General features: G+C 46.0%; 1 protein-coding gene across 3 annotated transcripts; it reads left to right on the top strand.

The window, feature by feature from the left end:
- The first annotated feature begins 1 nt into the window (after position 1).
- Positions 2-26743, top strand: NDST2 (N-deacetylase and N-sulfotransferase 2). 3 transcript variants are annotated; one of them, XR_007766648.1, is made up of 14 exons: positions 2-1018; positions 8473-8560; positions 8758-8912; positions 11011-11196; positions 11608-11736; positions 16916-17098; positions 17906-18002; positions 19302-19425; positions 20953-21127; positions 21368-21538; positions 22909-23018; positions 24522-24624; positions 24784-25998; positions 26132-26743. XR_007766648.1 is itself a non-coding variant. In XM_050899066.1 (13 exons), the coding sequence occupies exons 1-13, from the start codon at positions 26-28 to the stop codon at positions 24907-24909; spliced, it is 2640 nt and encodes an 879-aa protein (XP_050755023.1). In that variant the 5' UTR covers positions 2-25; the 3' UTR covers positions 24910-26743. The 3 variants fall into 3 exon arrangements, 2 of the variants coding, with proteins under 2 accessions (XP_050755023.1, XP_050755024.1); XM_050899066.1 differs by having other exon boundaries at positions 24784-26743; XM_050899067.1 differs by lacking the exon at positions 21368-21538 and having other exon boundaries at positions 24784-26743.

Raw genomic sequence — 26743 nt, 5'->3', positions numbered from 1 at the left:
GAGGGGGTGGGCAGCCCGCCTCACCATGATTCAGTTGTGGAAAGTAGTGCGGCACGTGCGACAGCTGGAGCTCCACAGATTGATCCTGCTGCTCATTGCCTTCAGCCTGATCTCCATGTGCATCCTGGCTTACTATGTCACTAACAGTCCGAAAATCAAGGAGCCACCACCCCTGCCCTTCAGTGACTGCAGCAACCAGCACCGCATCTTGATCCCACCGCAAGCCAGCTGGAGGCTCACAAAATCTGTGGACACCTCACGCACAGATCCTGTGGTGCTAGTCTTTGTGGAAAGCATTTACTCCCAGCTGGGGCAGGAAATAGTGGCCATCCTGGAATCTAGCCGGTTTAAATACAGGACAGAGATCGCCCCTGGCAAAGGGGATATGCCCACCCTGACAGACAAAGACAGAGGACGCTATGCTCTTATTATCTATGAGAACATCCTTAAATATGTGAACCTAGATGCTTGGAACCGAGAGCTGCTGGACAAATACTGTGTAGAGTATGGAGTGGGGATTATAGGCTTTTTCAAAGCCAACGAGAACAGCCTGCTCAGTGCACAGCTCAAGGGTTTCCCCCTTTTCCTACATTCCAACTTGGGGCTGCGGGACTATCACATCAACCCTAGTGCTCCCCTGCTCTATGTCACCCGGGCTAATGAGGTGGAGCAGGGTCCCCTGCCTGGTGATGACTGGACTGTGTTCCAGTCAAACCACAGCACCTATGAGCCGGTGCTGTTGGCAAGCACGAAGTCCTCGGAGTCCATTCCTCACCTGGCCACTCACAAAGCATTGCATGCCACGGTGGTGCAGGACCTGGGTCTGCATGATGGGATCCAGCGGGTTCTCTTCGGCAATAACCTCAATTTTTGGCTGCACAAGCTCATTTTCGTGGATGCCATTGCCTACTTGACTGGCAAGCGCCTCTGTCTCACACTTGATCGCTATATCCTCGTCGACATTGATGATATATTTGTGGGAAAAGAGGGCACTCGCATGAAAGTGTCTGATGTAGAGGTAAAATCCCCAGAATAACTACAGGCCCCAGACAAATTTCTAGTGTGTGTGGTATGCCAGGAAAGTCAAGGTTGCATTTAATTTGAGTGAAAGAGTTGATTGCTGCAATTGTTCTCATCTTAAACAGAGAAGTAGCCTGCAAAGATGCTGAGGCACTGTATGTGATGCTTTCAACAGTTTTGCAGGTTTAAATGGAGCATTTTTCATTCTGGGACCTGTAGCTGGCCTCTCTGAATTTAAGAGGAGGATGCCTGTGGTGGTCTGTCCTGTCTCCTCTTTAACATGGGAAACAAGCGTATGCAGAATTCCTCTGTCAACCTATTTGTAGCTGTAAACTCTGCCTTTCAAAAGGAAAAGGCAAGTTGCTTTAGAATAGAATAGAAAAACTGTATTTATTATATTATTATTTATTATGATATGTATAAACAGTATATATTATATTGCAAAACTGTAGGCCAGTCCATGCGGCATAAACTGCTATAGTCTATGTTTTAGCCATCTAGCTTTTCAGGACATAACCAAATTGGGAAGAGAAAGGTTTTCTCTCGCCCTTCATTACACCCCCCTCATATCCTCCACCAGCAGCCCCCATCCCTGGGCAGGGAATATCCAAAAATTCACCAGGGAAACATGCTCAGACCAAGCCTTCGTGAGAACTGTCTCTGTGGCCTTACGATTGGGAGAGAGAGATGCCATCTTTGTAGTTTGCTTTCCTTGGCAGTTCCTTGAGTAATACAGTGACCTATTAGGAAAGGATATGGGAAAGGCACAGAGAGAGAGTTTTTGTGGAGGAGAGGGAAGCAAGACAGGCAAAGGAGAAAACAAGTAGGAAGAAGGTAAGAAACTAAGTGCCCCTTCTAATTCTCTGTGTCCTTGAAAGTATGTGATAAAGTGTTCTAAGCCTGTGATATGTGTACATACGCTGCCTCATGCAGCCAAGGACTTGCCTTTGTATCTTCCCCATCAGTTCTGGTTTGTAGCCATTGAGGCAGGTACATTGCCTGTTTCTCCAGGTGTGCTGAGGTTGTTCCCAGAGGTATGAGGCCGCAGGCCTTTCACTCTGGATTCCCATTTAGCACTTGCCCTTAGATAGGTCCTGGACAGAGTTCTGTGGGTACCAGCCATGATGATGATAAGCCTGTGACAGCAGCTGCCTTAGCATGTTTCCAGAATAACTTCAAAGTGAAGCACCCTTTAACCTTTCATCCAAGGGCACAGAACATTTGAGGCAAAGGTATAAAACAAAATACTGTTGTACATGCGTGTCCCCTTACCTGAACTGAACCTCATCTGTTGCCTGCTCCCAAGAGCACTCTTCCACCTCACTAGGAGTCTTACCACCTTTTCTACATGTTTTATGCATCCATGCAAGACATATCTCAGTTCATCTCCATTTTTTCAGGTCTTTGAGATTTTAAGTTCTGCTTCTGATCCCAAGTTTAGCTTGGGGAAAAGGAAACCGTTGCATTCTGTTTGGAGCTAGCTTTATCTTTTCAGTTCATTTGAAGCTGCATGCCTGAAGCAGCTCTAATTGCATGCCATTATTTATTTTACTTGCTTCATTCTTTAATAATTCTTTAGAGCCACCTTTGACCATTACTCTCTAAGCAAACAGGTATAGAAAAAGTGTTTCCAAGCAGACAGGTATAGAGAAATGGAACAGTTGTATATAATACTTATTTAAGAAAAATGCTAAAATTTTCTTCATTTCACAGCAGTGTCTCTGTGTTTTGAGGTGCTGAAATGCTCTGAAAGATTTTTTTTGAAGGATCACAATCTTATCTTGGTCCTAAGCAGGCCCTGCACCCTCTAGTCCAAATCAGCAGAGATTCTCACCTCTGTACTGTTTGTACAGGTTACAGACCTGTGTGAGAAAACAGGAGATAGGTGGCCAAAGCTCTTGGAAACAAAAGCTGCACTAGTGATGTTAAAAACAAACCCAGACAAGATAATTCCAAAAGATGCTTTGTTTGGGTTTTAACAGGGTGAAATGGAGGAATAATCTGTGATCGGTAAGTAGAGAATCTCAGGCAAAGCAGATAAAACCCAGATTTATCCATTTAAAAGAAGCTCTCTGATTGCAGAGCCACGAGAGGTTAATGAATTTTTATTTTTTAAAAGCGAGAAATAACTACATGGATTTGTTGATAGCCTCTCGCCGTGGGGAGAGAAGGGGATATAATAGTGACAGAACAGCTGGCATTTTCTTTGGCCTTTTATATGAAAGCTCTGTTTCAGGGCTGTTATCTCAACACACAGCTCCTTATCTTAAAGCTTAGATTACAGCGGTCAGGGTAGCGGTTTGAAGATTGGATGTTGTGTGAAGGTATAAAATTGACTCTCCTGTCCCAGTGAGCCTGTTTGCCATATGCAGGTCCACGTTCAGAGAGCTTCCCAGACAAAATGACTATTAAAAGAAAGTGCTGAATATAATTTGATCAAATGCATGCCCATGGTAGATGTCCTGCGTGAGAGGAGAAATGTTTTTATTTGTGATGCTTAAAGGAAAGCTGAATAGCTTTCTTCTTTAACAAGAAAAAAAGGAATCGTGCTTGCTTTTACTTTAAAGATGATAACCCTTGAGTTCCTGTTTCTGCTGAAGGGCTGCAGCAGGAGCTTGCATTCATCAATTGAAGTAAAACAGTTGGAAGTTGCACAAGGAAAACATTTTCCCTTGTAAAGTTTACCAGAGATTTGAGCTGCACATAATTAACAAAACAAAATCTCCGAGAATCCCTTCTCTTCTCAATTATTCCACATTCAGTCTCTTCTAAAATCATAATCCTTGGAATTTACCAAACCTCTGTGGAACTGACCAACAAAGACGAGCCGTTTCTAATGCAAAAGGATCTGGCTGTTGTGATCCTTCCTGGTCATCTTTAGGTATGAGGAAAGAAGATTAAGTAGATGAGTTTTTGCCTCTTCTGCTGGTAATCTCTATAAGGGCATAAATAGCGAGCAATCATTGCTAGCAAGTCTGAGAGCAAGCTAAGTGAAAATCAAGGACAGTCGTTTCATTTTGGGTTATGAATGGTGAGGGTGGAAGAGAGAGAATCTAGTGAGGGTGGCTGTCAGCCAGCTCTTGCCTTTCTAAATTGTAGAGGATGATCTTACCTGAAATGAAAATACTCAGCAGTTTCTAACTCCCTGATTCTAACGTTGTAGGGGAGGTAGAAATACCAGTATCATGAATGTTTTCTCTTTTGACAGCACTGTTCTGAGCTATGCCAGTGCTACTGCTGGGCGGTGAGAAAACTGCAGAAAATCCTCTTGAGAATGTGCTGCCCGATGGCCACAGGGGCAGTTCCTATGAAGAAGGTGTTTCTGCAACACGTTCCTTGTATGCTTTGCATGAATATTTGAGAAGAGGCTGTCAAAGCACTCTGCTTTCTTCCTCCATTTTTTATCATCTGTTTCTCTTCATTTGTCCATGTACTGTTTTCCTAGACTCATGGTATCTTCTCTTCCCAGCATCTGACTCTCAACCTTATTTCCTCCTTTTCTTTTGCCTCTTTTTAGAGGGACCTGAGATAGGGGAGGTAATATTTAGAGTTTGTATGAAACAGCTAAAATCTCTGCAAACACTTTTGGAAGTTAAAAATTTCATAGCTGAAAAAGCAGAGTTGCATGAAGGTTTAGCCCTGTATTATTGCAATGCCAAGGACACCATGCCATCTTAAAAGAGGATTAAGTCCTAAAGAAGCCACCTAAAGAGGGTACAGTCAGGGTGCTGTGGCTTCCCCTCATTTCTTCCTTGCTCCTGGAGTTTTAACCCCATTGAGAGAGTTTTTGTCTTTCACTGGATGGCATCAAGAGCCTGTAGTGACTGTTGAGTAAATCTTTGCAGATCCATCAGTGAGATTATATAGATTTTTTTAATGTGTTGCAACAAAAGGCACAATTTTAAACTTTTTTCCCCTAACATTTGCTTAGAAGTAAATATTTATCATCATTTGAGATTATAAAAAAGCCTTTTTTAAAGTGGTGGGCATCAAACATCAGACTGAAGCTTAGACCTTTTTTGCATTGTGTCCAGAAATGTGCTTTGGAATGTAGATGTCTGTCAGTTGGGTCTGCAGCATGGCTGCCCCAATTAAGTACTGAAGGCCTCCAAAAATACAGGTCTTGAGTTGCAGAGGATGTTCTCTGATAGACTGTGACAAGCGTGAAGCAGGTCTGGCCTTGATATGGCTTATGAGTTCTGGTGGCCAGTGCTGGGAATCTCTTGGAGACCCCATCTGTTCCTTCCTGGGGTGAGCCTTGCTGAGCTTCTAGCAGGGAGCTTAGCTGGGGAAGGGGCCTTTCTGGCTAGCTAGTGGGCTTGGCTGCGTCTTGGAAGGATTTTTGGAATGGAAGATAATTAGAAAATAGAAATACTTGGAGGGATTGGAGGGGCAGTTTTCTAGGGGAAGAAACTTTGCTTTTTAGAGATAGGGGATAGCTAAAATGCTAGCCCTCTGTCCCGTACCATGTGAGCAACTACATTTCTTAAATATGCGCATGAAGGTCTGTTTGCATCTGGCTAGCTATTTTATATCTTAATGGATAGCCTACTCCACATTTCTTGATTGCCTTTCGTTTAAGAATCTCAGAGCACATTATGGATATAAATCAAATGCCACTTGAGTCACCTGTCAGATATTATTAGTACTATCATATTCATCCTACTTCGTAAAAGAGAAACAGAGTGCAGAGGTGTCAGAGCAGAGAGGAGTGCCATCTTGCCAGCCCGTTCCGCCATCTGTATCGTTTCCCCTTACTACAGCTCACAGACCTCTTTGAACCGGTGTGCTAGGGAACAGTGAATGCATAATTTGTTGAAACAAATTTCCAAATATTTTACTTGGCACCTTAGTCTCTTTTATCTTGTGCCAGGGGAAAGACATTTCTTCAAACCTATGCCGTGCCACGTTATGGACGTGGCTGTGAAAAGGACCCAGCATCAGCAGAGGGATGGCACACAGTTAGCAATAGGAAAGCAGGACTCCATAGGGCTCCATAGTCTCAGAATTTCTGGGGCCCCCACGGTTCCTCCCTGGGCCTTCCCCGGCCGCAAAGGATTGCTGCCTGCTGGAGCAGGGCTTTTTGGGATTTTATCATCAGACAGATGTGTCGTCATGGTAACCCCAGCTAGGCTTTAAATCTCCCTCTGTGCAGAGGAATGCTAAGCCTCTTAACCACTGTCTTTTCTCCCTCCACCTTCCTACCCGAGCTTGAGGAATTGGATGTGCCTTTCAGGGCAGCAGAGGGAAGTGGTGAGGCTTGGGACAGCTCTGGAGACAAGAAAAGAAAGTGGCACTTCCCTGTCAAAGATACTGGGCGATGTGTTCGAGGTGCTGGTCCCAAATTTGATGCGGTATTGTCATCCAGCTGGGCAGACAGGTAGAGAGATGTACAGCTCTTAGTCTGTGCTCCCTGATGTGTGGGATGAGTCCCTGCGTCTTACGGGGTTACGTGAGGGGAACTTGACCTCCCATTGCCTATTCTGGATCTTGTGCGGCAAAGGAGGCTTCAGCCATCAGTGCTGCTGGCATGTCACCTTCTAAAAGCACTGCCTACGTTTGTGATGGTTCTGGAGATGCCATGTGCCATACATTTTTCAAAATATTACTCTTGGGTGGGGACTGGGGTAAGGATGTGGTAGGCATGTGGCCATGGAGGAGCTGGGATCTTTGAAATTTGTCCCAGGCTGCATTTGGTGTCACTGTTGTGTGGATGTGGGGAGGAGGAACAGGCAATTAACTGCGTGTCTAGGGAAAAGTCTGAAAACTTGGTTCCCTCAGAGAGAGCATTGAGAGTGTCTGCAGCACTGCAGAAATAATCTCTGGTCTTCCCACCTTGCCATGTGTGAGGGGTCATGGGCTGCTTGTCTTGGGAATAAAACCACCCAACTTCTTTGCTCCAAGATACATTTGCAGTGGATGGGTGATTGAAGTAAATTACAGAAGTCATAATTTTTAAATTAATGTGATGATCAGTGTTTGGTCAACACTGTTTTGAATATTAGTGACAGCAGTGATTTGTCAGGATATCCTTAAGTGGTAGGTGTGAAGGCTGGACCCTCCACTGAATGAGAGTCTGCATTTGTGAATGCACTTTCACCACCTAGGGAGCAGTGTGCCTAAACAATGCCTATAGAGTGTGAGCCATGTGAAGGCAGCTTTGTAGTGCTCTTGTGCTCCTTGGGGCTGGGCAAGGGCAGCTGATGCAGAAAGATCTGCCCATCTCCCCTGCACAGTTTGAAAAGTCTGTGTGCTTTCCCTAGTATTATGTGTCAAGTTGCTTGTGTATTTGCGTCTAGCCCAAGTCTGCTGTTGAGAGGTCATCACCTTCACCTTGGTGGAGCCACTGATCCATTGCTTTCTTAGAAAAGCTATTATAATCTAAATAACTGCCTGGGCAAGGACCATCTCTGTCACCTGCCAACAGCCCTCCTGCCAGGTCCCTATTTGATTGAGAACTTCTCCCATAGGGAGCTGCACCAGTGACACTTTCCCCAAACCACGCAGGTAGCAGCAGAGCATGCATCTCAGGGCTTCTGTCTTTTTATTGTTTTCCAGCAGAAGAAATTTGACTGGGATGAGTTTGTGTCTTATTTGTCTGTGACATACTGAGCCTCTGGGTTTTTTTTTTCTGTCAAGGCTGTCTGCTGTTTTACTCTGTACACTGCTGGACCTTGGGGTTTGTGGCACAAGGCTCCTTCCCTTTGGCTATAGCTATTACTTTGGACATTTAAAGCAGACACAAGTGAGCAAGAGAGAACCTGTAGGAGATGTGATGACTGTGATTGTCAGCTCCTCCAAGTTTTCTTTCCAAAATCCAGGAAACTTTCCTGCTACAAAAGGATTTTGGCACTTTCAAGGGACACAAAGCCAGGGATACCTCCCTGCTGTGGCAGGACTCCTTGCATGGGTAGTTCTGCGAATCCACCTTTTCTCTCTAAATAAAAGCCCCCTCCCTTTGGATCACTTAGTTACTGTTCACAATATTATTGACTTCTCTTCCTTTGACTGTGCACCATGTGCTGCCCCATCCTCCTTTTCTTTAACACGTAGGCTCAGAGAAAGGGCAGAGGTTCAATAGCAAAGTCTAAGCCAACATGGGAGAGGAAGGGAGCATTGACGTTGAACCTGGAAAGAGTAAGGGATCTGTTGCTTGGAAGGGACATTTATTGTCCCTTTGCCTTAGCACAGACACTCTGGGTCCTTCACATTGAAGTGGAGAGCATCATCTGACTGTGGTTTTAAAGTGGCATCATTTAGTACAGCAGGACTACTTCAAGTAAAGACTCTGTATGTGGAGCACTTGGCTACTCTGCTTCACTCCACATGAAACAATGCCTTAGCCCCGTCCCCTGTGATACCTCTTCAGACTGAACTGGGCTCCAGTAGAGCACAGAGAAACGTTACAGAGCAACTGAATATGAACATTTCTTTTTCCTTTCATTCAAACAGGCTTTACTGAGCACCCAGAATAAGCTGAGAACTTTAGTCCCAAATTTCACCTTCAACCTGGGCTTCTCAGGGAAATTCTACCACACAGGTAAGCCCCTGGCGCCCCTTTGTCCCAGCGCCTGTGTACAGCCCCCACGTTTGTGTGTGTGTGCATGTGTAACACATTAGAGAGAGCATGATTCTCTGTTGGAACGACTCAGCATTGCAGGGGATTAGCCACTGCTTTGAAACATTGAGCCCCTCCTCTGCCTGTTGTTTTTGCACTTCCTTTTCTGCTCTCTGTAGGTACAGATGAGGAAGATGAAGGGGATGACATGCTGCTCAAACACAGGAAGGAGTTCTGGTGGTTCCCTCACATGTGGAGTCACATGCAGCCTCATCTTTTCCACAATGTCACTGTGCTGGCTGAGCAGATGAAGCTCAACAAACAGTTTGCTGTGGTAAGGGGCATCACAGTTTATTTACCTCACAGTACTAATCTTTAAACATTCTTCTCCTGGAATAGCTGTTCGGACCCTGCTGAACCCAAATACTAGTCTAGTAACTCAGCTGCATTTAAGAAAGGCAGTTCTGAAAGTTTAAATTGGTGCGTGACTCCTGCTGTCTTCAGGCAAGAAACACCATTCGTGTGCCTGCCTGTGCAATGGGAAGTGTTTCCTGGCACCTGTGTGGCCCCAGGCAGCTCCGCTACATTCCAGGGTGCAAATCCCAAGGCTCTTGTTTGCTGAGGTGTGAACTTGTAGCATTACCATCCAAATCCAATTAATTTACAAACTCTGGCAGTGAGAAAGCATTTCCTTTTCCATCCTTATTCACTGTGGTTTTGTAAGGAAGTCACCTGGTCGGTAGTATAAAATGCTCTGTGTGCTAGCAGCCCTACTTCTGGCCTCCCCAGACAATGCTGAAGGAAGTTACTTATCTAGGAAGTCCAGGGGAAATTCCCTGGTTTTTGGCAGTGGAGGGGGAAGCCTTGAACATCCTGCATTGCTGGAACAATGTCCGTCTGATGCTTACAGCTGAGAGTTGAATATAGCATACATGTTTCTCTGAAAAGAAATGTCCTCTTCACCTCTAGTTTGGTTCTTTTGATGGTAATCCCCTTGGGAGTAGCAGGCTGCTGTCTTGTGTTCCCATGACACACACAAATTAGGAATGATCTTGAATTCAGAGCACAGTTGCAGCATTATAGAAACAATTTAGGCTCCTTCTTTTCCTGGTTAAATAACAGTGCAGTCTTTTGCAGAGAGAGACAAAGCACAGAACACAATTACATGTATTTAATGTAAAACAGGCTAGCAGTGGGAAGGAGAAGGTTGCTGCTTCATTTAAGGGCTCTGTTTTTATTGTACACCACCAGGGCAGAGCTGTCATCATTCATATTGTTACCAGAACCACATAGTGGAATTAAAAACCATGAAATTCAGATATTTCCTGTCATTTTAGTATAGCTCCAGGCCCCATATCTTTACCCTAAACAGTCTCTTGCTTCATATCCACTTTTCTTTGAATTGCTAGAGACAAGACAGAGCCCAGTCGTCATCTTCCTTTCCTTCTATATCAGTTAAGGAAATTTTGTTTTCCTCCTCTAGTGACTCAGATGTAGGCATTGTGGGAGTGAGATGTGTCACTTAACAGCATTGATTAGTTTGTAGTAACCAAGGAACCTGACCTGAGGCTTGTGAATCAATCTGATTTGTCACACCTGCAAGCTACAAGACCATTCTCACAGCAGCTGTTACCAGTGCTGGACACCCTTGTTGATATAGAATCGCCCTTATATTTCTATAGATGCATAAAACAAGAACTACAAGCAGTATTTCAGGTTTCCCAATCCAGAGAGTTTTCATGTTACTCTGTCACTGTCCTGGTTTTGGCTGGGATAGTTAATTTTCTTCCTAGTAGCTGGTACAGTGCAGTGTTTTGGATTTAGTGTGAGAACAATGTTGATAACGCACTGATGGTTTAGTTGTTGCTAAGTAGCGCTTATCCTAAGTTAAGGACTTTTCAGTTTCCCATGCTCTGCCAGTGAGGAGGGGCACAAGAAGCTGGGAGGGAGCAGAGCCGGGACAGCTGACCTGAACTAGCCAAAGGAATATTCCATACCATAGAACGTCATGCTCAGTATATAAACTGGGGGGAGTTGGCTGGGGCAGGGGCTGCTCGGGGACTGGCTGGGCATCGGTTAGCAGGTGGTGAGCAATTGCATTGTGCATCATTTGTCCTTCTTGGGGTTTATTTCTCTCTCTTTTTGTTATCTACCTTTTCATTACTATTATTATTATTACTACTATTACATTTTATTTCAATTATTAAACTGTTGTTATCTCAACGCACGAGTTTTACTTTTTTTTTTCCAGTTCTCCCCATCCCACCAGGGTGGGGAGAGGAGTGAGTGAGCGGCTGCGTGGTGCTTAGTTGCCGGTTAGGGTTAAACCACGACAGTCACGTTGCTCCAACTTGGAGTCTGTTGCTAAATATGATCCTTATTAAGGATATTAGTTAAATATTGAATGATCAAGCTGCACATTCCGCTTCTAGGAGCATGGGATTCCCACAGACTTGGGCTATGCCGTAGCCCCCCATCATTCTGGGGTTTATCCTGTCCACACGCAACTCTATGAGGCATGGAAATCCGTTTGGAGCATCCAAGTAACGAGCACAGAGGAATACCCACACCTACGGCCTGCCCGGTACCGGCGTGGATTCATCCATAACGGAATCATGGTGAGCACAGCTGGGTGAGCAGAGCCAACTTTTCTGCCCAAGGGACAGTCTCCTAGTGACCTGCATCAGAGACATTAATCTTACTATCACCAGTGTTTCCAAAATCATGAAGTCAAGCAAGGAAAAAAAACTTGGCTAAAGCCAGTTTCTGTGTTTCTCAGTACAATTCAGAGGTCAGTCCTGAACGGAGAGCAAAACCAAGCACAACAAGACTAAATTGAGACCCCGCTGACCTGTTTGCACTGTGATGAGTAAATGGTTGGGAGGAATATCAAGAGAGTCCTCTGAACCTATGTCGCTTATGTCCCTTACTCTTTATATTGATCCACAGAGTGCTGCTTTGACATATTCATGTGTAGATTCTGCTGCATCTGCCTCCTACCTAACTTTGCTTTTCTCTGATATTGCCAGGTTCTGCCTCGACAGACCTGTGGTCTTTTTACTCACACTATCTTCTATAATGAATATCCCGGTGGCTCAAAGGAGTTGGACAAGAGCATTCGTGGTGGTGAACTCTTCCTGACGGTGCTCCTGAACCCTGTAAGCTCATGTGAAAGGGGAATCAGTGCACGGGTGTCTCAGCTTATGTGCCTGATGTGGGAAAGGACTAGATCTTGTGGGAGATTCAGTATAACCACCCATCATGGTGTGGGTATCTCCAGTGTGATGCTAATGAGATGTGAAAAAGAGTGCCGAGGAAGTACTTGCTAGTTAATGCTGCTTTGCTTTACGTACTGCCAAGGAAGCAGCAGTATTGAGTGTTGACAAGTGCAACACTCCACAGATAGAAACTAGCCAGGGTGACATGCTGAGCATGGCCCAACGTAGAGTGGGTGTTACCTAGGCTGCTGCATCTTTATGAATCAGAAGTGAGATGTGCCTTGTCTCCTTCTGTTCCACGCACATCTGCCGCCTGTTGGCTTCTCCCCTGGCTCACTGATGAGTTTTGTTCAGAATAATTGCTTTCTCTGGGTTTTCGTTATGAAGTGTTCTCCCCTTTCTTTCAATATATATACACTTGAAACAATTTTTGCCTGCTTTTTTTGTGATGTAGCTGTTGCCCTAAAGCATTTTTGGGAGATGTGGGTCTAACACAGGTGTTTCTTTTTCCCTTTCCGTACTTGACAGTTCTGTCAAGCCACCAAGCTAATGTAGTACCTTCAACACCCTGCGGTCCCTTCCCAGTTCTTAGCCATGGATGGCAAATCACATGAGTTTCTCAGTTCCCGTTGAAGCTGGGAAGAGGTGCTAGGTGGCAAGAGATACAAAAAAAAAGCAGTCATTTTTAGAAAATCCTGAATGGATAGAATTAGGAGCTTAAGCTTTGTAGCCCTCACCAACCACAGATCACACTCCCTCACATTCCTGCTTGTTGGCTGCAGCAGGAAGACACGCTGCTCTTTTTGATTGTACAGTAACTTTCTCAATTCCCCACCTGAATTTGTTTCTTACTAAAGCTGATTTGGCACCTGTTGTCCTCCCTTTCTCTGAACGGACGTTGCCCTGCCAGGTTTTGATAGTGATTTTAGAATGTCTACCTCTATAGCCACTCCTGAATATAATGATGTTTAATCTCTTCTTTTCTCATGACTTCCAAATTTCTACCTTCTTACGTCTCCTTTATACATCTTTTCCACCAGTGCCTGAGTATGGGCAAGAAGCCATGCAAGCAGATCTGAGAGAAAGTAGGTTGTTTCTCACTAGCTTCCTAGGTGGGAACCCTTGAGTACTGGTCCCAGTCATTGAGTACTTGTTTGTGGGATTTGTCATGTAACATCAGTGGCTCTGCTCATCATCATGTTCTCTTTCATTCCCTCCTTCTTTTGCACCTTGATTGCAGGGTTGAATACTCAGCTATAGTCACTTTTGGTTGGAGCTGTAGAGACTCAGTGAATCAGAAAATCAAGCTTTTTCCCTCAATGAGCTTTATTTTTTCTTGTCTCTTGCTTTTCCTAGTGTTTAGTGCTTCTCTACTCCTAGAAGTAGAACTGTGATAGTGAAAAGAGCCTCGCAATGTGCTCTAGGTGCATCATGCAGACAGGCTGTAGTTTACAAACAGGCCCTGTGTTTCTGAAGGTTAGCCTGTGACCAGCTCTGGCTTGGTGTATGATATGCAGAAGGTATGGGTCTATAACAGCCCTAGCTAAAAAGCTGTAGGGGTTCATAGTTCCAGGTCTGAAGCCAACCTTCCATCCCCGAGGTCTGGAAGCCAGCCTTCTCTCCCTATCGCCTGAGACAGAATTGTTATCTTTACACACAACAACCAAATCTACCTGCTTAATAAAAGTCTGTAGTAAGGAGGCTGTTCTTTGCATTACGTATGGAGTGATCAGTCAGACAGAAGGCAACTGCTTTCTTTTCTGGGCTTTTCAACCCATATATTGGGTGAATTCCACCTTGTCCCACTTCATAATTGTCAGATCTTAAAGAATGCATGCAGAAATAGCCACTGTGAAACTTAAGAGCTCTAGGTTTCTCTTGGAAAACCAGTTGCCAGACTGTAATCCAGAGATCATTGCTGGTCTAGGAGGCTGTGCCAAGGAATTTGTAGAAACATGGTTTCTAGAGCTACGCATTAAAATTTGCTGATAAGCATGTGACGGTCGAAGCAGCTGTCAGTGATCTGTGATCCAAAAAGTTTGGGAAGATTGAGCTCTGGTACAGGATGAGCTTATTTGCCAGATTTACTGTTGGCTCTCTGTGGTGACTTTTAAAAGTCTTTCAGGCGCCTTCAGATGCTTCCGATGTTTACACTTTTGCTTCCTTTTGGCACTGGAGCATTTCACTCTCTGTCAGCAGTGGAGTACTGTGCTCTAAGCTCCTCTTCATTGCTCGTGTGTGCACAGTGACTCAGACCCTTGCATTCCTCCCTTCGCTGATAGAGCCATCTCACGGACCTGATAGAAAGCTGGCCAGCCCCGCAGCCCCAGCAGTGACCTGTAGCAGACTTGGACCAGGCTCTTTCAGTCCTTTTTGATGCTTCCAGCTCCCTGTGAGTGGATATACGCATGCAGGAGTCTCCAAGCCTGTATGCGTATGATTAACTCCACAGTGCAAACAGAAGATGTTTGATCTTCTGACTAGTGAACAAGGTCTGATGTCAGGAAGGAGAATAGCTGTTGATGTTCAGCGGATAGGCTGACCATGTCTCACAAACACTTCTGCTCACACTACGCAGGCAGGTTACTGCTGTACCCATGGCTGCTTGTTACATATTGCAAGGATGCTCATACCCTCCTGTCTTCTGTGTTCTAGGCTCTCTGTGACCTTTCCTCTCACCTTTCCTCAGTGTGAAGGAAGGGAAACCATGGCATGCTGACAGTGGAAGGGAGGGGGAGAGGAGGGAGGTGTTACTACCAAGCCAGTCCCTGGGGTCACTGGGTGTGGATGGGAGGGAAGGAGAGATGGGACTTGAGTGTAGCTTATGTCAGAAGTAGTGCTCAGAGCTGTTTTGGCAGCAGTAGCTGTGACGAGGCAGAGCAAGCTGCCAGGCCTTGTTAAACAGTGCATGTGTGTTACAGGACATGACTGCACACTCAGAAATACAGGGAAATGGCTCCTCGGTTGGGCTTGTCTTGTCGTCTTCTAAATCCAGTTGCTTGGGACTGTTTGCAGGTGACAGCATTACCTGTGTGAGCCATTTTACCGAATGTAGTCAGTCTTGAGACACGGTTGCTAACCTGGATCGCAAGCAGGCTTTTTTTATTCTGGAAATCTTGAAGGGGCCCCAGGTGGTGAGCTGCGTCCTCCCTGCTGCAGTATTTGGTTTACACCAGTGAGCCAGACACTTCATGCAGCACATTTTTACTCTAAATGTTTCACTAGCAAGTCAAAGGGATGAGCCATCCTTTGCTGTCACACCACTTTCCTGGTGTCTCCCAGAAATGGGCAAAATACAACATGAGATGCGTCCTTTTGCCACCTTATGTGGTCCATGGCATGGCCCTGCAGTTACACAGAAGATCTTTCTGTCCTTTGCTCTGTGTTGTATTTAGCACATCCTTTTTACACAACAGCACCAAGCACACACTGCTCTTTGAAGTGTAGGTGCCAGAGCCTGTCTGGCAGGGCCTCTGTCAGCTCAGTAGGAAACCAGAAGTGAAAAACTCACAGGCAGACAAACGTGATAAATCTTTAACTCCACTTACTTTCCATGTGTCCCAGAGTCCTACCACTGTTTTCTGTTGCCTACCCAAAGACCTTGGGGTGTGAGCACCTTATGGACAGGATTAAATTCATTTCACAGTGTCTTGGGGATGACTCAGGCACAAAGAGCTACTATCTATCACTACCTCTTGTCGCACTGAGAGCAGTCCATGGTGACACTGGGCAGAAGACTGAGTTCAGACCTCCTGAGTGCCAGCAAATGTCTTCATCCCAAGACCATCTGTCTCCTGCTTCCCCCTTTTGCTCTTCCCCTACTGTGAGTGGGAAAGCCATTCCTGTCTCCTGCCAAGGAAGCCTGTTGTTGCCTGCTGACCTTACCTGGCATCATCAGGATTCAGCCCTGAACTGTGCAGCAATGGGTGCCTCTACTGTGACTGAGGTCTCTTCCCCTCCCTGCACTAGCAGACACTGGGTGGGGAGTGCTAAATCATCCACATAGTCATTCTGCTGTTGGCCTTAGTGTTCTGCTTTTGTTTTGCTAACTTCTAGCCATAGTGTGATTTGTGTCTGGCAAAGTGCTGTTGCGTTACCGGCACTGGGATGCGCCATGCCACAGGACCTGTCAAAGCCACACACCAGAGTCAAGCTGACAGCAGTCTTTTGCACTCTTTTCCAAAAGTTAAAATACTGAAAAACAGACAGGAGGGAAATGTATCTGCTTGAGAGAAGAGATGGCTTGGCAAGGCAGAGATAGCACACCAGCTCCTGAGCACTGCAGTGCTGGGGGAGCTCCCATGGGTGCTCAGTGCCACTTTGCCCAAGGGTTTACATCCTCAGGCTTGGCAGGATGTTTTTCAGGGGCTGCCTGTGCTGAAGGCTCTTGCGAGCTAAAACCTTATCAGCTGGTGTCTGTTCCTAGGACAATGTCCTAGTGCAATGTCTCTTTGCAGTCCCTGTTCAGAACCCCAGGTATGCTTGTTTGTATTTTAAAGTGTGAATTGCCAGTTGTTCCTTTACACTTGAGATGTCAACTCCAAAGTGAATGAAAGCTGACAGGCTGTGGGCCTGGCAATAACTCCTGTGAAAACTGTCCCTTGTGCCGCTGTGCCCTCGCCTGCAGCATGCTGCCCCTCTCCCTGCCCTGCTCCCCTGCTGTAGCAGGCACCACAGCTAGAGAGGTTGCCGTGGTTGTGCCTCGGGGAGAGGAAGGGAAGCTCCTGTTCTCCCATGAAAGAGACTTTGCAAGGTTTTGGCTAGGAGGGAGTCACTGACTAACCCTTGTTCTCCTAAATGTCCCAGAGCCATTTGAATGGGATTTTGAAACTCCTCTGGACTCACACCCGGGGCTCAGTTATCATCCCCCCACACCATTCCCAGGGGTTACTGAGAGGTCTGTGTCCCTCCGCTCCTGAGTTCCTCCTGTCTTGCAAGCGCTACATTTCTTTCATTTTTCAGCAAGGCAGTGCTGTATCCTGGCAGATGGACATTCGTCAACCCACACAGCCAGGGCAGTCTGAGATGTGAACAGCCTCTTGCTGGCAGTGGAAACAAGCTAGGAGGAAACAGTACTGTTACCTGATTTACCAGTATCCCATGTCTCTCCTGTTTTCAGATCAGCATCTTCATGACCCACCTGTCCAACTATGGGAATGACCGTCTGGGACTGTACACTTTTGAGAGCCTGGTCAAGTTTGTGCAGTGCTGGACCAACCTTCGCCTGCAAACATTGCCCCCTGTCCAACTTGCAAAAAAGTACTTTGAAATCTTTTCCCAGGAGAAGAATCCCTTGTGGCAGGTGAGAAGGCAGCTTTAACCACTCCTAGGGGTTTTCCAAGAGGTATGTCCCACATTTGAAGTGTGGCAAGACTGCTGATCCAGAGCACAGAGGGGTAATGCATAAAGCTTTTAGGTTTAACCTTTGTGGCTTGAGGCTGCAAGTGGCAAATGGCAAGGTGGAAGGGATGGGGAGTAGGAGCAGTAGGACACAGTCACAGTGTGAGCTTAGGGACAGGGATGGCTGTCGTAAGTGACTGGGGGGCAGGCTTGCAGGCACTTGGGTCGTTAAAGGGCTTATATTAGAGCAAGCTGCTGTGAAATGCTAAGTGGGCGAGGAAGAACCCTGTTTGGTGCTGGAGGAGCTTGCAGGCATGTTAACGTGATTAATCTCAAAGTAATTTCACACTGCAGAATTCATGTTCATTAAATAAAAACAGGCTTATTCCATTTTATCCCAGTGCAGCAGCTCTCTGCATGGTAATGAGCAGATGAAATTAACTGAAGGTGATAGAGTTGTCTGTCTGCCAGAAGTTCACAGATGCTGAGCTGTACTATCATGGTGGCCCAGCCCAGCATGGCTACATAGGGCAAGGCCTGTGGTTAACACTCTCAGAGGGACTTTGGCTCCCGTGTCACTTTGGAGCTTTTGAAAATGTTCCCCCGTGTTTTTACTTAACTCTTCTTGATGCCTGGCAGAGCAGCAGTGTGGCTGTGAAGTGTTCTTAATATGCCAATGGCATTTTCCCGAGAGGACTGGCCTTCCAGCTTTTCCTCCCCCTTCCATTAGCTCCTGTGGTAACGCTTAATCCCATCACTTGTGCTGCAGAATCCCTGTGATGATAAGAGGCACAAAGATATCTGGTCCAAAGAGAAAACATGTGATCGACTCCCCAAGTTCCTCATCGTGGGACCTCAGAAAACTGGTAATGTGAATACTTTATCTAAAGATAGATTGCAGCTTCCATCTCTTTCCTCCAGAGAGGAGAGCTGGAAAGGTCTGTGTTGTAGATCTGTACAGCTGCCCTTTGTGCAAGCTGCCAAATGGCCGCAGAGGACTTTTCAGAGCATCTCAGATTTGTTCTAACCTAAATCTGGCAAGTCTGTCAGTACTTTGCACCCTGGCACTTTGCTTGGCTCAGTCCTGATTTGCAGAGAAAAGCCCTACCTGCAGAGTTGTGCTTTGGCTTTTCCACGTAAGCTCAGAGAAATTGGGACCTTTCTTAGTGTGTCACAAACATGAGCTGTCAGCAGGACTAAACGCTGGCACTTAGCAAAGGTTACGATGCATGCCCCCTAGTGCTTTTATTGCGACAGATCTGTGTACCCACTGCATGTTCCATGTCACTGTCAATGGGAGGTAGAGATCCTCTTTTGTCTGACCTCTGTCACCACCTCTTAACTGCTTTGGCATTGTGGTTGGGAGTGACATGGCTGTATAGACTGTACTGAGGAGTCCCTTCTGGGCTGAAGAGAGCAAAATCTCTTCAGCCAAAGCCAGGTCTTCAAACGTTGGCTTTCTCTGTAGTGCAGTGAAACAGCAGCCACCAACTATGCACAGCAAACGGTGATCCTGGCCTTGGGATCAAGCTTGTCCCAGCCAAGCTGCTGTCTCCTGCCTGTGTCACTGTGAAGCTCTGTTGGTGTGTGTGCAGCATGAGCCCTCCCGTATGGTGGCCCAAGCTGCTTGCAGTGGCACAGTAAGAAAACCCTTCTCTCGGCTGATTTATTGGCCTGCTGGAGGCCTACAGCTGTGTGCTGCGCAGCATTATTGGGTTTGGCTGGGTAAAGGGCAAACATTTACAGCAGAGGCAGGCCAAGGCATCTCTAGCTGAATTCTCATCCAAGGACGCTAATGTTGTCCCTAGCACATCTCCTTCCCAAATAGGTGATACTGTCCTGCAGTGCCCAGGCCACCTCCCGTTTGGCAGGTATGGGTTCTGCCACGTGACAGTGTGGCTGTGCCACCGGGGGAAAAAAGGCATGGGGGTAGCCAACATGGGGACAGCTGTCATGTTAAGGAGGTGACTTAAATCAGCTGCATGAGCTGAAACATGGGTGCTTGGTGTCACTGCTGTTGTAAGCTGCATGAGTTAAGGGGTCGGTTAGCCACGCATGATAGGAGTGTGCCCATCTGGGTACTGTTTTTTGCAGTGTAGGTAAAGCCTTTCATTCAGCCAAGCATTATGTGTGACCCAGGTCCCGTTAACTGGTTCCTGTTGCAGGCACAACAGCTGTGCACTTCTTCTTGACCATGCATCCAGCTGTCACCAGTAACTTCCCAAGTCCATCCACCTTTGAGGAGATTCAGTTTTTTAATGGACCCAACTATCATAAAGGAATCGATTGGTAAGAACCCTGACGCATGTTCTTCTGTGATAAGGTGCACCCATGTTGTCTTCTCCTGAGTCCCTCTGTATGTCCACCTCGGCCACCTTAGTAGCTTCTCCATTTCTGAACAGCTGTTTCCATTGCTATTGCTCAGCACATGGTCTCTGCTTTCCTGCTAACCCAACTGCTTACTCCCAGGAGCAGGACAGGTAGTTTTTGGTTTTACTGACTGTTCACCAGGAGACTTGTAGGCATGATTTAGCTTTAAAAATTCAGAGTTGAATGCATTGCTGTCATGAGGTTTCTTTTCCTTTGACATGCAAAACAGACAACAGCATGCTCACTAAAAAGTTCTTTGTGGTTTCTGAGTCAAGACACATAGTACAGAGGGGACAACCTCCCTACTGTTGTTCTGGGCCCTTTAGACTTAGAGCCGTCACTGCATTTCGTGCACTGGCTCCAGCGTCCACATGCATACTTTGATCTTTACCTGTAAAAGTATGCACTTATGATAAAGTGTTTCCACCTGGCAGGGAAATTCTAGTGTCACTGTGGCACTATTATGCCACTATGTTTCCAGGCAGAGAAATTCTAAAGGTGTTTCTTGCTTGAAGCATTAACTTCGGGTCAACCATGGCACTGCACTCCCTCATGCGGGGCTCTGAGGGACGGCTGTGTGGCAGTAAGGCATTCTGCTGTGGGAATTCTTTGCCCACGAGCTGTGGGAGATTTTGTCTGACTTCTCTGATCATTTAGAGGACCATTGAAAAGATATTGGAAGATGGTTGGTACTTGAGCGAAGCTCACGTGAGTCAAGCACTACAGAGCAGTTGCACCAGCTGACAGGCCTCAAAAGCGTAGGCTTTTATGTGCATCCCCTGGAAAAGAAATCCAACTTGATTTGAGTGTAGCATCACATGCAAGAGGAGAATCTTCGTGTTTAGCATGGAATTTGAGTTCGTTGTACAGCCTAAATTTCAGCAGAGACCAGTCTTCCGGTGCTTTACAGTGCCCTGTCCCCTCATTACCCTCTACCCTACCATTGCTCAAATGTCTTACAGTTTCCATGTTACTAATTTGACAAGCTCCTGTGAGGCAGAGCAGAGCTCTTTACCTTGTGTCTGAGCTACAGACTGAGGTACAAAGAGACAAATTATTTAGATGGGTTTAAACAAGCGGTCAGTGGCAGGGCTGGCAGCTGATTCTGACCTTACTCTTGGACAAAACCTCTTTTCTGCTAGAGCTTGCAACTAGTACCCTACCCTCAGCCTTTTCCTTCCACTGCCCAAGGACTTGGAGAACACACTGTCAGCAAAATACTTTCTTACCCTTTTATTATCTCCAGCTTTCTATGTTGTGCTCCACCACCCCTTTCCAAGTCATGCCTCTGCCAGCTCTGCACCCGTTTGCCCATTCATTGCATTACTGGGGAGGTGCAGTTGTTCTGCGACCTGTGTCTGCTGAAGAGGAGCAAGGGCATCATTTTGTCGTGTGCCATTTCTTTGTTGGGCCATGCTGCTCACCAGCATCCCGTCTGTTCGGCAGGTACATGGAATTCTTTCCCATCCCCTCCAATGCCAGCACAGACTTCATGTTTGAGAAGAGCGCCAATTACTTTGACACAGAGGTGGTACCAAAACGTGGTGCAGCCCTGCTGCCTCGAGCCAAAATCATTACTGTTCTGATCAACCCTGCTGACCGAGCCTATTCGTGGTACCAGGTGACTTCCCTGCACTGTTCTGTGGGTGAGGGCCAGAGAGACGTTCCAGTGGGGCAGAAAGCCCGTGGATCCATTTCCATAGAGGGGCCAGGGGACACGATGCAGGCTGCCTGCAGAGTGTGGACGGAGTTACATACAAAGGCATTGGTGGGTGGTTGTGCCGGGTCAGTGGGGTCTGCACAGCGATGTGTAAGGTGGAATTTTGTGTTCCTGCTCCTAAATTCAGCTTATGTTTTTCAGCACCAGCGTGCTCACAATGACCCTGTGGCGCTCAATTACACCTTCTACCAAGTGATCTCTGCGAAATCCCAGGCCCCTCAGGAACTGCGCAACCTGCAAAGCCGATGCCTGCTCCCTGGCTGGTATTCAACTCACCTAGAGCGCTGGCTAACGTACTACCCCTCTGGGCAGGTAGGAGGTTTGGCAGTACAGGCTCTCGTGGAGCCCCGTGTAGGTTTAGTGGAGAGGAGAGGAGAACAAACTGTAACACGTGCACGTGCTCCCTCCCCTGTCCCGCCTTGTTTTCATTTCACCTTCTGTCTTGTCTTTTGGAACAAGAGCCACCACTTGCTTCCTCCTATTATGAGCTGATAGGAAATCAGGCTTGAATACTCCAATTTTGCACTTTATTGTATTTGTAAAAGTAAATGAGTGCAGGAGGATACTGTGGTCTTCCAGATTGCTCCACAATATTGAGAAGTTCAGCAAGAACAGCAGTTTTAGCACTCCCTTCCTTTCATCTTGGCAGCCTGCAGCCCAGGGACCCTCTTCAGCCCAGTAGGTGTTCAGCTACTTGCTGCGGTTTCATTGCTTTGAAGAGAGGCTCTTGGACTCTGCCACTTGTTAGTTCCCATGTTGTGAGGCCTTTAGCTGTCTGCTGAAGGGCAATTTCACTGCAGAGATGTCAGGATTCTGTGTTTTGTGTATAAATTTGTAAAAAGTCAATTAATAGACAATATAGACCATTTTTGTCTCTAAATTCCCAAGAAATTTATAAGCTGTCTAATACAGTGTGAGTCAGGATATGTTTTTTCAAGTTCCTTTCTGCTGCTGCAGCTATCCTCAGACAGTCTATAATCCAGCAGAGGCTTATAATGCCCATTTAGTCTCTTCTCTGCCAAAGCAGCAGCCTAAACTGTATGTGACAGATCTGCCAAGACTAAAAGAGACATGGGAAAACATTCTTGGGCTTGTATCTCATTGCCTTACTATTCCTGGAGGTTACTGCTGTGAGGAATGATAGAGCCAGACACACCATCCTTGTACTTACTATGGGTCAGGGTTTCCTACCTTCCCCAGACTTCAGTTCATGTGACTATTTTTCTGTTCTGTTCTTTGGAATAGGTAATTTATTAGCACAAATTTTGTTCATTACTGTCTATCATACATGTAACAGGAGAATAATCATAGGTTACAGAAGAATACTTAGCACAGTGGCTGCTGACATCTAAAAAGAATACATGAGGTTTCCAGAGACAGTCTGTAAATCATGCTACTGCTAGGCCTCAGTGCTTAGTTACAGGGGGTTTGGCCAAAGGCAAGTTTATTAAGCAAAGCCTGTCATGATCTGCTGTTTTATGGTACTTGTGGCCCATATCATAATTTCGGTATCTGTGGTGACAAATGGGCCACATCCCCCCACGGTGTTGCTCTAGAATAAACAGGCTTTGGCAGCCTTTACTCACACGCACAAAGGCCAGAGGCAGTTTTGAGATCCAGGAAGCTCACGGGTGTCGTTCGGCACAAGCTGTCAGAGGTTAAGGCGGCTGCTGTCTTTTCAGCTTCTCATTGTGGATGGTCAGGAGCTGAGACACAACCCTGCCTCTGTAATGGACAACATCCAGAAGTTCTTGGGAGTTACGCCGCTCTTCAACTACACCCAGGCCCTCAGGTAGGGAAATCGTTTTTGGGAGGACGCGTTCTTAGCCAAGTGTGATACTAAGAAGCACTTGATTGGAAGAATACTTCTTATCTCTGACTACAAGACCCTGCCAAGGTTTCAGAGGTATGCCTAACCCTAAAATTAGGTTCGGATAGCATGAGATACTATGCTGAGACTGGAATCGTAGCTTAGTCTTTCCAGAAATGACAGGAGAAGGGGTGTTTTTTGGCACTGTCATGGAGAAGCATGAAGTTGCTCACAGCAGTAATGACGATGTTTTCCATTTGGTCTTTGTGGTTTCAGAAAAGGTGCTGGAATTATTAGCACTCCTTATGCTCTGTGTTATACTGTGTTATTCTGTCAGATATAGATCTGACAGAAAGTAGAGGAGGTACGATAAAAAATGTGTGACAAGCTGCTCATATCTTCAGCCAGATGGAGATTAGGGACACATCACACAGTTTTGAGGTAAAGAGCCTGTTATTACAGAAGACATGGACTTGACAGGTGCCCAGAGCTATCTGAGGAAGTACTACCAGAGGCGCTACCTCACTGCTACTAAGGTGAAGGATGTTACTCAGCCATTACTGTGATCTTGCCCACAGTGCAAGTGCAATTAATCTGAACAGATGAAGTGCTAGTTGAAGGTGAACTGTGGCCGCATCAGTCTTCAGTGGAAACTCTGCACCCACTGGAGATCCTGAATATTGTTCTTTGCAGCCGAAACCTGTGTTTTCACATCTTCTCTGCTATCACAGCCTATGCTAGTTGAGGGTAGCGGGTGGTGTGCGTGTGTGTAGGCATATGGCAGTTGCCCTTTCCTTTAACAGTAAAGAGAGGAGAACCAATTCAGTTCTCCTACAGCTGTTTTCCAAGGGGGTGGCACATGGCTCCCCAGGGGAGGGCAGATTTGGAGAAATGTCACATTACTTGAAAACCTTACTTACTGAAGCACATGTGGTGATGGTAAATGGACTATTTACAGTAGCAGTACTGGCTGGTACCCTTCAGCCAGGGTCAGAAAATAAATGGTATCGGTCAGCTTGCCTCAGAGTTTGGTAGAGGTACTTGCTCAAACCTCAAGCTCACCTTTGGCCAATTGAGGGGACAGGACAGACCAGACCCAGGCGTGGTTCCCAGCATTGCTTTATACCTGTGCTTTAGCAAGAAAAGAAACTGACTCTTTAAACGGTCGGGGGATTCTCTAATACTTCTCAACTATAACGAGGAGATTTAAAAGAATTTACATACACTAAAACATTGACTATTATCCCCCCCCACAAGCTTAACAGACAAATATTGTAACACCATGTTACCTCTGAAATTTGCATAAAGCTGAGATAGTCATGGTTGTAATGGATTTCTTGTCAAAGCAGTCAAGTGCTAAAAAAAAAGGAACTAATACCACAAATAAATAAATAAATAAAACCCCAGCCCAATTTGTAAAGCATTGAAACGGGAAATACCTATGGAGTTGTGGCCGTATCTTTTAAAGACAAGTGTCTTTTTCAGATTTGATGAAGCAAAAGGATTTTGGTGCCAGCTGCTAGATGGAGGGAAGACTAAATGTCTAGGAAAGAGTAAAGGAAGAAAATACCCTGATATGGATTCCTCGGTGAGTAACTGTCTCAAATCTGTTGGCAGCAAGAGATGTAGAAACATCCCAGCAAACCAACCTGGATTTTCCTACCATCTATGTCCTAGATGACCTATGGAACATGTGTTGAGGGTAACATTTTCTTTCACACTAATGTGGTCTGTATTTTCCACACAGTCACGGTTGTTCCTAAGAGACTTCTACCGGGAGCACAACATTGAATTATCCAAGCTGATGAACAGACTTGGGCAGCCCCTTCCAACCTGGCTCCGAGAGGAACTGCAGAACTCCAGCTGGAGCTGAGAGGGACTCCCTTGCCCCCAGTGCCATTGGGATGTGTGGTGCTCCAATGCGTGCTATGATGCCATCTCTTGTCAAGCCAAAACAACTGGACAAACGAGCAGGAGCAGAGAATGTGCATGTGGAGCCTTTCCCCACCATTGGGAAGGGCTGCTGCCTCTGACACTGCCCTGGGGCATGGAATGCAAGTCACATTCTTGAGTATTAATGGTGTGTTACACTTCGACTTTCACTTACAGGAAGGATTCGGAATGCCTGCCCTACTTTGAGCAGGGGAGAGAGAGCACGGTTAACACTTTAAATTACTCTTCTCAGTATATGAAACAGGCACAAGCTGGAGGGTTAATGTGTTACTCCTCTGAGTCCAGAAGTAAAGACTTAAGAGGTGAGCTATTGAGCCCACTGCTGAGAAAGGAGCAGCAGCTTAATAAAAGGGGAATCCAGTCCAGTGAACCCCAGCGTTTATCCAGTAGTCTATGTGGCAGCAGCAAGGTACAAGAACGCCTTGTTCCTCCCCATGCAGAGTACAGTGGCCATGATCATTACTCACAGTGCCACTGTGTGTGGCTGTTGGGGACTGCACCTTCTTGGAGACAGATGTAATAGACGTAAGATTGCCTCTCCTTATCTGCAGCATTGGTGGTGTGATACAGCGTCCAGTGACTTTGGTCAATGGGCAGTGGGAGGTAAGGCAAAGCTGCAGATACTGACACTGAGAATTGATTTATCATCTTAGGGAAAAGGTTGCCATATGTGGCAACGTGGCAAGTATTTCTCTGCAGGGACTTTAGACATTTCAAAAGATAACCAAGGAGCAGTACGTCCCCTTAGAGCACTTTGGAGGCATGTGTTAGTGCAGCACAGCAGCTGGGGGAGGCAAAGCTCAGGAATTGTAAAATAAGGCAGATAGATACAGCTGAAAGCAGACAATTCAGTTCCCCATGTCTGATCAGCCTAAAAAAAAAAAAAAAAGGCAACATTTTTCTCTTTCCAACAGCTCCAGGGCCCCTACCACATATGCTGATAGCTAGCACCTGTTTTAATCCCCTTGCAGTCCAACAATCCAAGGAGAAAAGCAAAAAACAGTTAAAAGTAAGTATCATTCAGCTATAAAGGGAAGGTTTGGAGTTAGAAGTGGTTTCCTATGTCCAAAAGGGGCTGTTTAGTTTACTACTACTGCTCATAGTCAAGTAAGTACACTAAGGTGCTTTGCCTCCTCCTGCAGTTGCTGGATAATTATTCTCAGAGGAAATCCTCCATCATGGTTGCACATGTTTTCTGTCGCTGAGCCATGGGCTTCTGGAGTTGTGGGGGCCATCGTCCGTCCCTCCCGGGCACAGGTCGTCCTTGGAGATTGCTGCAGTCCCAGAGAACAGAGGGGCAGGATCCATATGAACACAGATTATGGAAACTGTCACGAGCTGCTTTTCTCCTGTCCAGAGGGAAGTTGCTTCAACCAAGCTTTTCCATTGAGCCTTAGGTATTGTGTATTTCTGAATGAATGGTGCATTTACCGCTGTATGTAATATAGTATTTTATTTCATGTGCCCTTGGAAAGGGTTATTTTGTGCAGCCAAAAAAGGACAGAAAGACTAGAAACCCCTCTCTCACTCCTGTTAGAGAGAAGAGCCCGACTTCCTGCACTGGATCCATGTATAGCATCATTCACATTGAATGATAATGAAGAAATTCTTGGCTCTCGAAGCTGAGCACAAGTGTCTGAATAAAGGCTAGAAGTAGTAGTAAGTGGAGATTCAATAAATGTACTACTTATTTTTCTTCTTTGTGATGATTTGGAGTGATGTCATGGACCATAAGCTGGTAGAAGGGTAAGAAA

Source organism: Gymnogyps californianus, chromosome 6 (genome assembly GCF_018139145.2).
Source record: "Gymnogyps californianus isolate 813 chromosome 6, ASM1813914v2, whole genome shotgun sequence".
Taxonomy (NCBI): domain Eukaryota; kingdom Metazoa; phylum Chordata; class Aves; order Accipitriformes; family Cathartidae; genus Gymnogyps; species Gymnogyps californianus.
The sequence above is the reverse complement of the archived record's forward strand: the minus strand, read 5'-3'. Positions and strand labels throughout refer to the sequence as shown.

Excerpts from the sequence above, each read along its gene's own strand:
- NDST2 (XM_050899066.1), top strand. The coding sequence starts at position 26 with ATGATTCAGTTGTGGAAAGTAGTGCGGCACGTGCGACAGCTGGAGCTC. Across the intron at positions 8,561-8,757 it reads AGGGAAATTCTACCACACAG|GTACAGATGAGGAAGATGAA; the intron begins GTAAGCCCCTGG and ends TGCTCTCTGTAG. Across the intron at positions 19,426-20,952 it reads TATCATAAAGGAATCGATTG|GTACATGGAATTCTTTCCCA; the intron begins GTAAGAACCCTG and ends TCTGTTCGGCAG.